Genomic DNA, 15,982 nt, shown 5'->3' on the forward strand with positions numbered 1-15,982 from the left:
TTCTCACCTGTTATTCCTGTTAGTCGTTTATTTCCATTCTGGTAGTCTGAATCTACAGATTTTGGTAGTAATTATAACAATGCTGATCATTCACAAACCCAATCAACCACATAATCAGACAGCGATTGGCATTCATCCGTTCGGCTTTACTCCCTCAGCTCGTATTGCCCCACCCCCTTTTGTCTGCGGAAAGTTTATTTCTAGATGCGACGAGGATTCTCCTGACAGAGACATCACGTACACTATGTGTGGTGTCACCGCCAGACACCACACTTGCTAGGTGGTAGCTTTAAATCGGACCCGCGTGTCGCCACTGTCGGTGATCGCAGACCGAGCGCCACCACACGGCAGGTCTCGAGAGACTTACTAGCACTCGCCCCAGTTGTACGGACGACTTAGCTAGCGTTGCAACACTGACAAAGCCTCGTTTATTTGCAGAGAAGATAGTTAGAATAGCCTTCAGCTAAGTCAATGGCTACGACCTAGCAAGGCGCCATAGCAATTGATAGTTATCGTATGAAGCATGTCTCATCAAGAACGATGTATACAAATGATGGATTAAAGTTAAGTATTCCAGCAGCTACGTACTTCTCTTTATAGCATTCATTACGTATCCTGTTTCAGACCTCACGCCATCCTGCGTGAGTTTAAGCGCATGCCTTTCGGTTACCCGTCACTGTGGACTGGCTGTCTTGTCAGTCCACAACACTATGCATGCATTCAAGTCAACTTATGATTCATTCAGAAATCAACTTAAAATGTGTTCAAAAATGTTCAAAAACCAACAGGGAAGCATTTCAAAATCATATGAATAATCGATAGACAAACGTGCACTGGATGGTAGGCGCTTTGTGAAACAAAATTTTTTGTCCTCAAGAATATATATTTGGAGCCCCCTTTTTCCGGTAGCATCTAGCTGCTTGCTGTGACTGCTTGCACAGCCAACAGCCACATTCCTGTAGCCAGAAGCGGGAGAATCTACTACTCAAATGTGACTCAACTGCACATGCGCAGGAGCCCGCGCGTAACTGCTAAAACAAATCGAATGTAAACAGTTGCGACTTCACACTCATTGGAGGCAATTTGTTGTTATGAAGCACTGCATAGTCTTCCTAAAGCCTTTGACACATTTTCAATTGGCACACGCTTGCATGAGCACTGTGTGTCATTGTTGTATACAGCGCATTTCCTTTGCAATTTAAGTTATTTTCATTTTTTTCTCTTTTTTATGTTTTATTGTTGAAGTATTATCCTGCACTAGCGGGATACAGTAATATCCTTTGTTAGAGTATCGGTGCTTACCCGTCAAAATTACAAAAAATAAACTGAAAACTCAAACAATGAAAAATTACCAGAATTCTAAAAATATCCCTGGTTTTTCCCGGATTTCGGCTTTGTGCACAAGATAGTGTCTTAGGTATTAATTCTACAATCAACGTAAAACTGAATGGCGTACTCAACCGATCAGGTAGCTGAGGCTGTAATGTACCTGTTCTGTGAGTCGGAGTTTCTGTGTATGACTCCTGTTTACTTATTTCAAAGTCATGTTAACCGAATGATACCATTTAAAGAAAGGGCTTTTACACATTTTTCTCTAAACTGTGCACGCACACACCCAACTGAGGAAGTGCCAGTTCACTATGTCTTAAAAAGTCTTACGCTGTGTGTAAGTGTGATGTCCTAAAAAGAACAATAGATGAGCACAACAAAAAAGATGCATTTTTAACAGGCTACCTCTTTGGTAGGAAACTGCCAGTCTTCAGGATATGGTGGATAAATGTCTTCTGTGCCATCATTCTCATTAATCCCCCAGTCTTCACCATAACCAAGCTCTCCACAGCCAGATACCACACAATCCTACATAGAAACAAAACAAAAATTCTGAGGTAAACAACACAGAATGATAACTGTTTATTGACAAATATATATGACAACAATGAGAGGAACCAGTTTGGTGCTCCAAAAAAGATTCATAGTATTCACTGACAGTATCGACTTGTAATTGAGCCATCTGCTGGAATTACAAGGTGTTTCACATACAAATCTTGTGCTGTGCCTGATGTTGCATGGGAACCAATACCAGGGAGATAGCTGGTTCCTCAGATTCTGGCACATGGTGCATTGGTTTTAGTGAAACAAGAGAAAGTTGTAGTGGCTTTGCAATGAAGTTCAGGAAAAACTGTTGCACCGTTTACCACTCCAGACTGATATTAATAAATTTAATTTATATAATTATAATTAAAATAATTAGTTATGTTGTTGTTGTTGTGGTCTTCAGTCCTGAGACTGGTTTGATGCAGCTCTCCATGCTACTCTATCCTGTGCAAGCTTCTTCATCTCCCAGTACCTACTGCAACCTACATCCTTCTGAATCTGCTTAGTGTATTCATCTCTTGGTCTCCCTCTACGATTTTTACCCTCCACGCTGCCCTCCAATACTAAATTGGTGATCCCTTGATGCCTCAGAACATGTCCTACCAACCGATCCCTTCTTCTGGTCAAGTTGTGCCACAAACTTCTCTTCTCCCCAATCCTATTCAATACTTCCTCATTAGTTATGTGATCTACCCATCTAATTTTCAGCATTCTTCTGTAGCACCACATTTCGAAAGCTTCTACTCTCTTCTTGTCCAAACTATTTATCGTCCATGTTTCACTTCCATACATGGCTACACTCCATACGAATACTTTCAGAAATGACTTCCTGACACTTAAATCAATACTGGATGTTAACAAATTACTCTTCTTCAGAAACGCTTTCCTTGCCATTGCCAGCCTACATTTTATATCCTCTCTACTTCGACCATCATCAGTTATTTTGCTCCCCAAATAGCAAAACTCCTTTACTACTATAAGTGTCTCATTTCCTAATCTAATTCCCTCAGCATCACCCGACTTAATTAGACTACATTCCATTATCCTTGTTTTGCTTTTGTTGATGTTCATCTTATATCCTCCTTTCAAGACACTGTCCATTCCATTCAACTGCTCTTCCAAGTCCTTTGCTGTCTCTGACAGAATTACAATGTCATCGGCGAACCTCAAAGTTTTTATTTCTTCTCCATGAATTTTAATACCTACTCCGAATTTTTCTTTTGTTTCCTTTACTGCTTGCTCAATATACAGATTGAACAACATCGGAGAGAGGCTACAACCCTGTCTTACTCCCTTCCCAACCACTGCTTCCCTTTCATGCCCCTCGACTCTTATAACTGCCATCTGGTTTCTGTACAAATTGTAAATAGCCTTTCGCTCCCTGTATTTTACCCCTGCCACCTTTAGAATTTGAAAGAGAGTATTCCAGTCAACATTGTCAAAAGCTTTCTCTAAGTCTACAAATGCTAGAAACGTAGGTTTGCCTTTCCTTAATCTTTCTTCTAAGATAAGTCGTAAGGTCAGTATTGCCTCACGTGTTCCAGTGTTTCTACGGAATCCAAACTGATCTTCCCCGAGGTTGGCTTCTACTAGTTTTTCCATTCGTCTGTAAAGAATTCGTGTTAGTATTTTGCAGCTGTGACTTATTAAGCTGATAGTTCGGTAATTTTCACATCTGTCAACACCTGCTTTCTTTGGGATTGGAATTATTATATTCTTCTTGAAGTCTGAGGGTATGTCGCCTGTTTCATACATCTTGCTCACCAGATGGTAGAGTTTTGTCAGGACTGGCTCTCCCACGGCCGTCAGTAGTTCCAATGGAATATTGTCTACTCCGGGGGCCTTGTTTCGACTCAGGTCTTTCAGTGCTCTGTCAAACTCTTAACGCAGTATCATATCTCCCATTTCATCTTCATTTACATCTTCTTCCATTTCCATAATATTGTCCGCAAGTACATCGCCCTTGTATAGACCCTCTATATACTCCTTCCACCTTTCTGCTTTCCCTTCTTTGCTTAGAACTGGGTTTCCATCTGAGCTCTTGATATTCATACAAGTCGTTCTCTTATCTCCAAAGGTCTCTTTAATTTTCCTGTAGGCGGTATCTATCTTACCCCTAGTGAGATAGGCGTCTACATCCTTACATTTGTCCTCTAGCCATCCCTGCTTAGCCATTTTGCACTTCCTGTCGATCTCATTTTTGAGACGTTTGTATTCCTTTTTGCCTGTTTCACTTACTGCATTTTTATATTTTCTCCTTTCATCAATTAAATTCAGTATTTCTTCTGTTACCCAAGGATTTCTACTAGCCCTCATCTTTTTACCTACTTGATCCTCTGCTGCCTTCACTACTTCATCCCTCAAAGCTACCCATTCTTCTTCTACTGTATTTCTTTCCCCCATTCCTGTCAATTGCTCCCTTATGCTCTCCCTGAATCTCTGTACAACCTCTGGTTCTTTTAGTTTATCCAGGTCCCATCTCCTTAAATTCCCACCTTTTTGCAGTTTCTTCAGTTTTAATCTACATGTCATAACCAATAGATTGTGGTCAGAGTCCACATCTGCCCCTGGAAATGTCTTACAATTTAAAACCTGGTTCCTAAATCTCTGTCTTACCATTATATAATCTATCTGATACCTTTTAGTATCTCCAGGGTTCTTCCATGTATACAACCTTCTTTCATGATTCTTAAACCAAGTGTTAGTTATGATTATGTTGTGCTCTGTGCAAAATTCTACAAGACGGCTTCCTCTTTCATTTCTGTCCCCCAATCCATATTCACCTACTATGTTTCCTTCTCTCCCTTTTCCTACACACGAATTCCAGTCACCCATGACTATTAAATTTTCGTCTCCCTTCACAATCTGAATAATTTCTTTTATTTCATCATACATTTCTTCAATTTCTTCGTCATCTGCAGAGCTAGTTGGCATATAAACTTGTACTACTGTAGTAGGTGTGGGCTTCGTATCTATCTTGGCCACAATAATGCGTTCACTATGCTGTTTGTAGTAGCTTACCCGCATTCCTATTTTCCTATTCATTATTAAACCTACTCCTGCATTACCCCTATTTGATTTTGTGTTTATAACCCTGTAGTCACCTGACCAGAAGTCTTGTTCCTCCTGCCACCGAACTTCACTAATTCCCACTATATCTAACTTCAACCTATCCATTTCCCTTTTTAAATTTTCTAACCTACCTGCCCGATTAAGGGATCTGACATTCCACGCTCCGATCCGTAGAACGCCAGTTTCCTTTCTCCTGATAACGACATCCTCTTGAGTAGTCCCCGCCCGGAGATCCGAATGGGGGACTATTTTACCTCCGGAATATTTTACCCAAGAGGACGCCATCATCATGTAATCATACAGTAAAGCTGCATGCCCTCGGGAAAAATTACGGCTGTAGTTTCCCCTTGCTTTCAGCCGTTCGCAGTACCAGCACAGCAAGGCCGTTTTGGTTATTGTTACAAGGCCAGATCAGTCTATCATCCAGACTGTTGCCCTTGCAACTACTGAAAAGGCTGCTGCCCCTCTTCAGGAACCACACGTTTGTCTGGCCTCTCAACAGATACCCCTCCGTTGTGGTTGCACCTACGGTACGGCTATCTGTATCGCTGAGGCACGCAAGCCTCCCCACCAACGGCAAGGTCCATGGTTCATGGGGGGGTATTAGTTATATTACAGTAATAATATTCATAAAATAATTTATCAACTATTAATAATGTAAAATATTTGATTGTCAGCAGCATCTCTTCATAAACTCAAACTGAAACCTTCCAAAGTAATGTTGGTGCATTAACTTGTTGCTCTCCTGTTCAGTTTTTCACAACAGATACTCCTGAAGCCACATCAAGAGAGTTTATGTATGCTGATGAGTGAGCACTTGCAATGAGAACAGAGATCTAGAAGTTACCGAGTCTGTATCGAGCAATGGTTTATGCATTTCCATTCTTCATAAGTTCAGAAACATTAAACTTATATTTTATTCTCAGGGACAGGCGCCTTTGGTTAGTTTGGTACAGATACTGTGACTCGACAAAAATATGGAAACAGCGCGAGAATTACATGTTTGAACATAAATGCAGATCATAGCTCCCTATCAGGTAACTATTGATGTATGTCCCTGCAAATGGAGCTTGCAGCCAAGTATTACTATGACAGAAGTCTCAGTGGTCCACCTAAACAATAGGTTGGCCAACAAAGAGCTTACAGCCTACTTTGAAGGAAGGCTACTCTGTCATAACAGGAACCTGAAATATCTATGGGTCACACATTATTGGACTCTCATTTACAAATTACATCTGTTAATAACATCTGCCTAAATTAAAACTTGCTATAACATTCTCCAGAAGCTCTGTAGCACGTCATGGGGCTCCTCTGTGTCAACACTCCGTACTTCAGCTCTGAGACTGGTATACCATGTTGCAGAATATTTCTCCCCTGTTTGGATAAATAGTACTTGCATAAGACTGTTAAGACACACAGCTCAACCATACCATGTACCTTATAACTGGCACAATGAGATGTACACCTACTTGCTCACTACCCATGCTTATCCACATACCACCTCCATCTCTACAGCGGGAGTACAAACTACAGGGTGTCCCAAAAAGAATGACCCAATTTTAACTTGTAATAATATTGAGACAAATGTCACGAGGTAACTGAAACAGCGCTAGATGTAATTGGTATGGTCTAGAGTCTCAGAAAAAAATCCGCTAGATGTCACTACAAGTGGTGACCTGGAGTGTGCAGCCATTCTCACACAATATGGCATCTGCACAACAGAAGGCGTATTGTGTTACTAAATTTAGTTATACTGAATCAGTGATCGCAGTTCAGCGGGCATTTCATATTCAATTTCGTGCTAAACCACCATCACCAAAGAACATTCGACGGTGGTATAAACAATTTGAAGAAACAGGGTGACTCTGTAAAGACAAAAGTCCTGGCCAGCCATGCATTCCTGAACAAACAGTGGAACAAATCCAATGAGCACTTGAGTGGAGCCCCCGCAAGTCTACGCGTTGTGCTAGCCGAGAACTTGTGTTACCGCACATGACAGTGTGGCGTGTTTTACGGCGTCGTTTAACCCTCACACCAAACAGATTACAACTGGTACAAGCTCTTCGAGATACTGACAAAGTGAAGTGAGTGGACTTCAGCAATGCTATTCTAGAGGACACTTTTATGTCACGGCTAATATTCAGCGATGAGGCAACTTTCCGTATTAGCAGTAAGGTTCACCGTCATAATGTGCGTATATGGGGACTCGAAAATCCTCATGAAACAATTGAAGGCAAAAGTGATTCACCAAAAGTGAATGTTTTTTGTGCTGTTTCACAAAGCAAGGTTTATGGACCCTTTTTGAGGAAGAAACCCTAACAGGACAATCACATCTTGCAATGCTACGGAACTGGTTATTCCCACAACTTGACTCTGACAATTTCATATAGCAGCAAGATGGAGCACCACTGCTCTGGCATAGCAACGTGGGCAGTTTCCTCAATGCCAATGTGCCTCAACATTGTGTAGGGCGTACAGGACCGTGAGACAGGCTTTACACTCTTGGCTTCCTAGGTCCCCTGACTTGACACCATGCGATTTCTTCCTGTGGGGATATGTTAAACAATGTGTTTACATTCCTCCCTTACCTCGTGACATTGATGAACTAAAAACCAGAATATCAGCTGCTGTAGCTTCAGTGACAGAAGACACCTTATGCTCAGTTTGGGACAAATTCGGCTATCAGCTAGATGTTCTCTGTGCAGCCAATGGAGGACATATTGAACATTTATGATGGATTTTCTGAGTAATTTAGTATGCAAGTTGTTGGTGTTAAGCCCTTCTTTCCAATAAATAATTCTATTTAAAATCAGGTCATTCTTTTTGGGACACCCTGTACAAAAAAAATCCACATCTCCCTGATCACGCACACATTCAAAGCATTAGCAAAGGAAGGCTTTGCTCTCATTACTCAACTCTAGAAACTGCAAGGATGTTAGCTGACAATGGCTTCAATATTAATGATTACTGCAGACGTACATGGCCGATTAATGCTACTATGGAACAACTAAGATGCTGTGCGAATCGACCTGGCTTTGAGTTGCAACACAAGATATGGTCAGTTCTTGACCAAATTAGGACTAACACTTAAAAGTGTGCTGATGTTATGTGGAAATGGAATAAAATATCTTCTTCAAGTTGTGACTGTGGCATTGAACAGCAGAGTTTCACCATGTAATTCAAGAAAGTGCTCTGACAGCTTACCCTGTTACCAACAGAGTTGATTGTGGTGACGGAGGGATCAATAGATTACATTTGTGGCCTTCTATGTTAGTCTGTAATTTGATAGAACTGTAAATAATTTTTTGTGATGTAGCCATAAGCTAAATAAAATAAATAAACTGTCCAATTCTGATACAGTTGCTTGATGTCAGTATTGTAACCGACTATTACAGTTTCTTCACGAAAGGAAAGTGGATCCTTAAATGCTCTTTCTTTCTGATGAGGCATGGCTGCATTTCTTGAACTCTCATTTACATAATATTTTACCAGCCAACCGTAAGTTGTGATTGGTACGTGAACAATACACTGCAGTCTTTTCTCAGTGAAATAACAATTAACGAAATGACTTAAGGTTATTTCGTAAGGGACAATGAAAGAGCAGATCTCACAATGTTTCTATTACCAAGTACTTTTTATGATAGGAACTATCCATGGCTCATAAGAAAAAGAGCATCTTTCTGTCATGCAAAAACTGCAATATCTATCTGCGAAGCAGATGTCGAGCAAGGGTATCCGAATTGTTTAACTGATGCCATGCGATTACTCTGTATGGTTTCAGTAGGTGGTAGGTGTGTGATCAGATTCTATTGATACAGCTGTCTCAGTTGCTTAATGCAACAACGATTTCTTCATACTTCTTTCCGAGACCTAGGAATGTCTAATTCAATTGAGGCTGATGTCCAACATACAAGAGTATGAGGAACTGGCCGCAGTGTATGTGGCAACTGAGGCCTGCTGTTGCAGTATGGTCTTTACACAGGCCTTCACAACCTCAGAATTCTACAGCAGGGCTCTGCAATAGTGCCACAGCACCCTGCAATGTGATGTTCTGCCATCAGTGGCAGACCAGGTTGCTACTCAGTGTAGCAAAATGCCGTTTCCACAGCCAAGCATGTGATGGAAGTCTGTCTCCTGTAATAACACACCTGGCCAGAGGGAACATAAGAGGTGTTCAGAAAAAAAGGTGTGAAACAACATTGTGGATATAACTGGAGACATGATTCAAAAATAATCACCAGAGGTATGGTCATAAATATCCCACTGTTTCATGTGCTAAAGGATTCCTTGTTCCCAGAATTCCTGTGGTTTTGACAGGACATGTGTACTTCAGTTCATCATCCGAGTTGAAGCGTTTGCCTTTGAGATGTTTTTTTTTAGTGGACAAGGCACTCGGAAATTGCAGTGTGACAAACCAGGGGTGTGGGGTGCATGATCACGCTGCTTCCACTTGAGCTTTGCCATTACATTTCTTTGACCTTGCAGACATGTGGACGTATGTTATCATGTAGCAGAATCACTCCCTCCAAGAGCGGCCCAGGCCCTTTACTCTTGATGGCATAAATTACAGTGTGTCAAAGAGTACACCTAACTATTAATTTTTTTTTCTTTTTTTTTGGTGAGGAATTTGATTCAATGAGGATAAATAGGCATCTCAAACACTGAAAAAGACTGTGAGCATAACCTTCCCTGCTGGAGGCACAGCTCTGAATTTTTTACGAAGAGGTGATGACACACAGATCCATGCCAGACATTACATTTGTGTCCCTACATGTCTCACTATGTTATCCCAAAGCAGCGTAACAGAATTTCAACCAGTTGGTTGTTATGTCACTTCATACCATTTCATTTGAACACTTCTTATACAGTCTAAGATACCCACCTCTGTCCAGGGCGTCTCAAGACGTGTCTTTGCTACTCATCAGGACTCATCGCTGAAAACAGTTCTACTCCACTCAATGAGATTCCAGGCCAAAGACGTGCATGGACGTGCCCTGGACAGATGTGGGATACCAACCTGAATACCACACGGCATACTGCCGACTACCAGGAGTGATAGTCTGGGGTGCCATTTCTTTTCACGGCAGGACGTCTTTGGTTGTCATCTGTGCAATCCTTACAGCACAACACTGTGTCTGCAATATTTTATGCCCTATTGTGTTGCCCTTGATGGAAAGCGATCCTAGGCTTATGTTTCAAAAATATAATGCCCGCCTGCACACAGCAAGAATTTCTGGTTGCTTGTCTTCGTGCTTGCCAAACATTACCGTGGCCAGCAAGGTCACCAGATCTCTCCCCAATTGAGGACATTTGGAGCATTACGGGCAAGGCCCCTAAATTGGCGCAGGATTGTGATCGAAGGTGCAAATTGGACAGAATATGGCACGATATCCCTCAGGAAGACATCCAATAACTCTATCAATAAATGTCAAGCCGAATAACTGTTTGTGTAACAGCCAGAGGTGGACCAACAGCTTACTGTTTTCTCAGTTTGTGACGCTCAGTCTCTTGAATAAATGATCCCATTTTTCTGAAGTTGTAGTCGTTTGTTTCTCTATATATGTACTTCACATCTATTAATTTCCACCCCATCTGGATAATTCCTTCATGGTGTGTCTTTTTTGTCTTAAGAGTATATATAATTGTTCCTAGCTCAGATAGTAGCAGCATTACTTCGGCATTGTGCATTTGACCAGTGCAGTCTGTAATGGTCGCCTAGTCGTTGATATTGCTAATTGCTGTAATCGCACTATTTCACTCCCATTTACGGAGCTTGTTAGCACTTGATGTTTGGTTGGCGCCATTAAAATGCGTTGTAGTAATCGCTGCTGCTTGCTGGATCGCTGCTGTGTCTCGATGCTGATGCTGGCTCTAAATCTGGTTGTCTAGGGTTAAAAACATGAGGTCCCGTGTTTTTTATGTGCTTTTGATGATAAAGAACGAGCGAAACCAACAAATATGTAAACTTCAAATATTTATTACGGTGGCCATCTTAATTCCACTGTCTACCAAAGACCATGACACAACACAAAGTAGTACTTCCATTACATGATCTTTGCATTGTTTATCCACCTCAAACAATAACACACAAACACACTTTACCAGAGTGACATTCCGACTGCCTCCTCGACCCTTCTTGCTGCTTGTATTTATAACATTGTCAAAGAACTACTAAAAAGAGATATAGTTTATAAGTCACATGTACATCTGTTATCATAATTTGTGCAGATAAGTTATTAATTTGCATCGAGTGACATAATTTAACATGTTATGAAAATGACAGACAGATTTGTTGACTTGACAGAATAATTCTCTGTTACAAAAAGGCCATTTTTTAGAAGTTTGTCAATTGACTTCTCTAATTTGCATAAATAAGTAAGTAACATGAATTATTAAGAATTACATTGGTTTTCGTCTAAAATAGGATTGATTACGTGAATACTGAGTGAAAACACTCCTAGTGAACAAATAGGTTTCACTGGGTGATTTTTATTTAAGGAGATCCAAAATACCTAAGTTGGCTACTATTTTTCGTACTTCATATTAATTATTTAAGATAAACTTAGTGTTTTTACATGATGACATTTGCTGTATCAGTGATCAAGTGATATTAACTTTTGTTTGGGTCAGTTATTCAGTATGATTTAATGGGTTGACTGTTTATGGAGACATGTTGTGCAATCATTGTTAACATACACAATAACTTTTCTATAATCATAAATACTCGTTAAACTGGTTGAATTTGGCGGGTATCACATACTTCGGTAAAGTAAAGCCTTTAATATGTTCTATTACAATACCCCCCTCGGGTAATATCATTTACAGAATGTTAATGATATTAGCCGACTAGGACAAATGTGTCAAATGCTTAAAATTTGGAAAAGTACTACTTTAATAATTTTTTTTTGTTTTACTATGCATAATGTGTATGTATACCATGACCGTTACACCGTTTCAAAATGACTTTTTCCTGCAAATATTTTAGTTATGTTCTTTCAAATGCACTTTGTGTTATGGCTCTCAGTACGACAGCATAATAAAAATATTTAGTAATATATGAAAGTAAAAAAAAAAACTTAATCTTTGCTCCCAGTGAGCCACATGGAAAATGATCAAAAACAGACACAAATATATCACATGCGATCTTAAGATATATAAAAAAATATATGTAAATTATTTCAAAGCCAGCTCTCATTGAGTCACAGAATAATCAAGATAATAGAAGGAACATAAATATATTACATAGATGGACAGGTCAGATGTCCATAGGAAAATATTGCAACTGTCTGCTCTTTTTGAGCCACATAAAGGAAATGAAAACAAAAAACATAATTAGAAGTATGGACATGATATATAAACACAAACACTAGAGAAGTCACATGTATGAATATAATATGCATTTTAAAAAAAAGAAAATATTTAAAAACTTGTCTCCCATTGAGACAGTCAAGATAGTACAAGAACATATTAATACTAAAATTGGACACTTAAATTGGTCACAACATAACACAAACATCAAACTTGGTGAACATCTGATTAGCTGTAGAAAATTGTACACAAATCTTATGCTTAAGAAAATAGTAACAAAATGATGGGTCTTGCACAACAATTTTTACATTGTCTTTTATATTTGGTGCAAGTATGTCCCATATTCAACAATACAAACAGAAAGTAATAAATGTTTGTCACCTCTTTGGGTGCATGTTTAAACTTGCCCCTTGCAAGTAAAGAAGATGTCTCCAAATTTAATATTCAATAGTGACAATAAAAATATAAAAACATTGTCTCAGAGATCTGGAACTTTTCCAGGGTCTGTAGGATGAGTGGTAGTTGCTATTTGACACACCCAGTAAAAATCTTTGCTGATAAAATGCTTTACGGAAAATGGGTAAGTAACTGTATTCAAACAGGGAAATGTGCTTAATCATGTTTATATGGTTTCAATTCAGTGATGTTTCTTAATCCAAATAACCTTCTTGATCTGGGAAAGATAAGTCTATATGCATTAGGATGTGGGCTTTCTTTTATTTCAAATGGACCAATGTAAATGTTTACTTTAACATATGGACAACCTAGCTCAACATCATTGTCTATTTCAGTATTTTCAAACAATAGATCATTTTCAATTTCTTTAGTTCCTAAGTCTAATGTCTCTTTCCTACACTTAGACACATCCCTCTCTGTTTGCAAAGCATTGACATTTAAACATAAACCTTTGTTTTTTTCTGTCCCTCTTAACACTGTGTTGCCACTTAACAAACTACTGTTTTCACCCCATTTTTTATGAAATCCACTACGGATTCTTGTCCACCATGTAGGATACAAGGTTGCACTTACCTTTGCTAATTCTTTCCAAAAGGCATCTTTGTTTATACAGTTTCCATAGTTGTTCCACAAAACTTCTAAAAACTTTTCCCCTTTTTCTTGAAAACACACATTTACATTCCATGCCTTTATATTTTCTTTATTATTATTAATATTATTATTATTACCATTCTCATTGATTAGTGTTTCATAGTTCCCAATAGGCAATAGCTTGTCCTCAGATACACATTCCCTAGTCTGCATTTCACTTAAATTAACCTCATTATTACCCATGTTTGTCACATCACTTACCTTTACTACATCACCACTTTTCAATTCTACAAATACTTTTATTTCTTCCTCCACACTCTCATCAATAACATCACTTGATTTAGGATCATTATTTAAATGTCCCTCTATTACTTCTTCCTCCTCCTCCACAACAACCCCATCTTCAGTTTCCCCCCTATGTATCTGAATCTCAGCAATCGAGTCTTTGGCTCCATTAAACACTTCGGCATCCCCCTTCTTACCAAATAAACCCCCCAAAATTGATTCTATTTGTGGTGTGTCTGACTTGTTATTAACACCAGTATCTTTTTCAGCCCAACTAAGGAACTCTGCAATACCTTCAACTTCTGCACTTTCACTAACTACCTGTGCTTGAACACTGTTTTTATTAACTGTATCACTTTTACTCATAGTATCCCAAAACCTTTTATTAAATTCTAATTTATTCATTCTAACAACATCAGTATTTTCATGGTATTTACTCTTTACATTGTATCCTCTCCTTTTCCAGTTTCGGTTATGTGTTGTCCTATCATAATATTGTCTAGCCCCAAAACTACGGACATCTAGTGGGACTGTCCACCGTTTCCCGGCTGGTTCCCTCGGTCTGTCCATTTGTAGTTGTCGTTTTGTTCACTAGTTTCAACAAACCCCCTTCTATCTTGTTCTCTTCCCCAATAGCTATTTCTATCATTCCTGTTATCTCTCCTCCATCCTCCCTCCTGTGTATTGTTTCTGAAATCATTTTCATATCTCCTATCTCCCCTATTTGGAGCATTATTTCCAGAATTTTCAAAGTCTCTCCTCCCATAATAATCTCTATTTACATTCCTGTTCCACCCCCCATACTGATTGTTGCCAGAGCCAAAACTTTGGTTATTCTCTCTTTCCAAGGCCCTATCTAATCTATCTACAAATTTCAGGAACTCTTCCATTGAATCGTCTGGTCCATGGACCAATTCCCACTGCAGTCTCTCTGGTAACCTTCTTTTTAAAACATCAATTTGTGTCATAATATCAAAAGAGTTATTCAAGTGAGCAAGTTTTTTCAATTGATCTCTGCAAAATTTTTGCATTCCTCCTACTTTCCCTCTATACACTGGTCCATTTAGAAATTCTGACTTTAATCTGGCTTGTATGGATTGTGACCAAAATTTGCAAATAAATTTAGCTTCAAACTCTTCAAAAGTATTCCAAGAATCATTATTCTCATTTGCCCAGGATAGGGCCTCCCCTTCTAGAAACCGTTTTACTAACTTAATTTTTATGTTATCTGTCATTCCTACAACAAACATATCCTTACATTGATGAATAAAGTCAATAGGGTGCAGATTTTCACCAGGAAAGCATTTCACTTGGATGTGCCCATACATTGTATTTTGATTGTAAAACATTTGTTTTGACATCAATGCATCTTCCAATTGTGTATATTTAGTGTGTATCTTTTCTACTTTTGTATCTACATTAGTGGTATACAGGTTGTACTCTTGTTTAAGGTTTTCTGATGTTTTGTCTATTCTCTGATCTAATCTTTCAACTTCAGTATCTACTCTGTTGTAGATGACAGCAATACTGTCTGTGTTAGCTTGTATATTTTCATTTAAACTTTCAACTTTAATTTGAAATTCTTTTCTGACGTGTATCAGCTGTTCGCTAGTGTCCTTACTGAGGGTAGTTTTAATTTCCTCACACTTCTCATTGAGATGAGTAGTTAATAGATCAAAATTCAAACTTAACTTACCCAGTCTATCTGTGTTTTCTTTAAGTTTCAAACTTACTTGTTCACTCGATTGTTTAAGTTGCGAGCTTATTTGAGTTGCAAACTCTGCTAGCCACTCTGTTAAGTTTAATTGTTCACCATCCCCTGGTTCAATTTTTACATTTCCTACGGTCTCAGGTAGAGACATGTTAACTATAATTTTTTTTTTTTTTTTTTTTAATGACAACAACAAAATACCTTGCTTTATGTAGCTATACTCTGATGTGATCGGTGTTCTTGTTGGCTTTTTTCACATCTATTCGGTTTTATCTTGATTGATGAATTCCACTGACAATCCAGACGTTAATCTTCCGAGCGGTGTGATGATAGTTTTTCGTAATCTCACATACACATGTTTTTTTGTTTTTCACTTTGACATATCTTCACTGTTGCCACACTGCACAAATAAACTTTTTTTTTTTTTTTTTTTGAAGTGCTAAGCACTTACGAAATTTATCGCTGCACTATTATCATCGATGCACTTAAAGATCCCGGACGAGCCCCCACTTTTGTAATGGTCGCCTAGTCGTTGATATTGCTAATTGCTGTAATCGCACTATTTCACTCCCATTTACGGAGCTTGTTAGCACTTGATGTTTGGTTGGCGCCATTAAAATGCGCTGTAGTAATCGCTGCTGCTTGCTGGATCGCTGCTGTGTCTCGATGCTGATGCTGGCTCTA

General features: G+C 39.0%; 1 protein-coding gene across 2 annotated transcripts in view; it reads right to left on the minus strand.

Annotated features, from left to right (window-relative positions):
• LOC126412850 (peptidyl-prolyl cis-trans isomerase D) overlaps positions 1-15,982 on the minus strand; it is a 58,302-nt gene that overhangs the window by 17,108 nt on the left and 25,212 nt on the right. For both annotated transcript variants that reach the window (XM_050082705.1, XM_050082707.1), the window contains exon 4: positions 1,735-1,857. In XM_050082705.1, the coding sequence (XP_049938662.1) occupies positions 1,735-1,857 (123 nt within the window). The remainder of the gene's footprint in view (positions 1-1,734; positions 1,858-15,982) is intronic.

The sequence above is a fragment of the Schistocerca serialis genome, chromosome 7, assembly GCF_023864345.2.
Source record: "Schistocerca serialis cubense isolate TAMUIC-IGC-003099 chromosome 7, iqSchSeri2.2, whole genome shotgun sequence".
Taxonomy (NCBI): Eukaryota; Metazoa; Arthropoda; class Insecta; order Orthoptera; family Acrididae; genus Schistocerca; species Schistocerca serialis.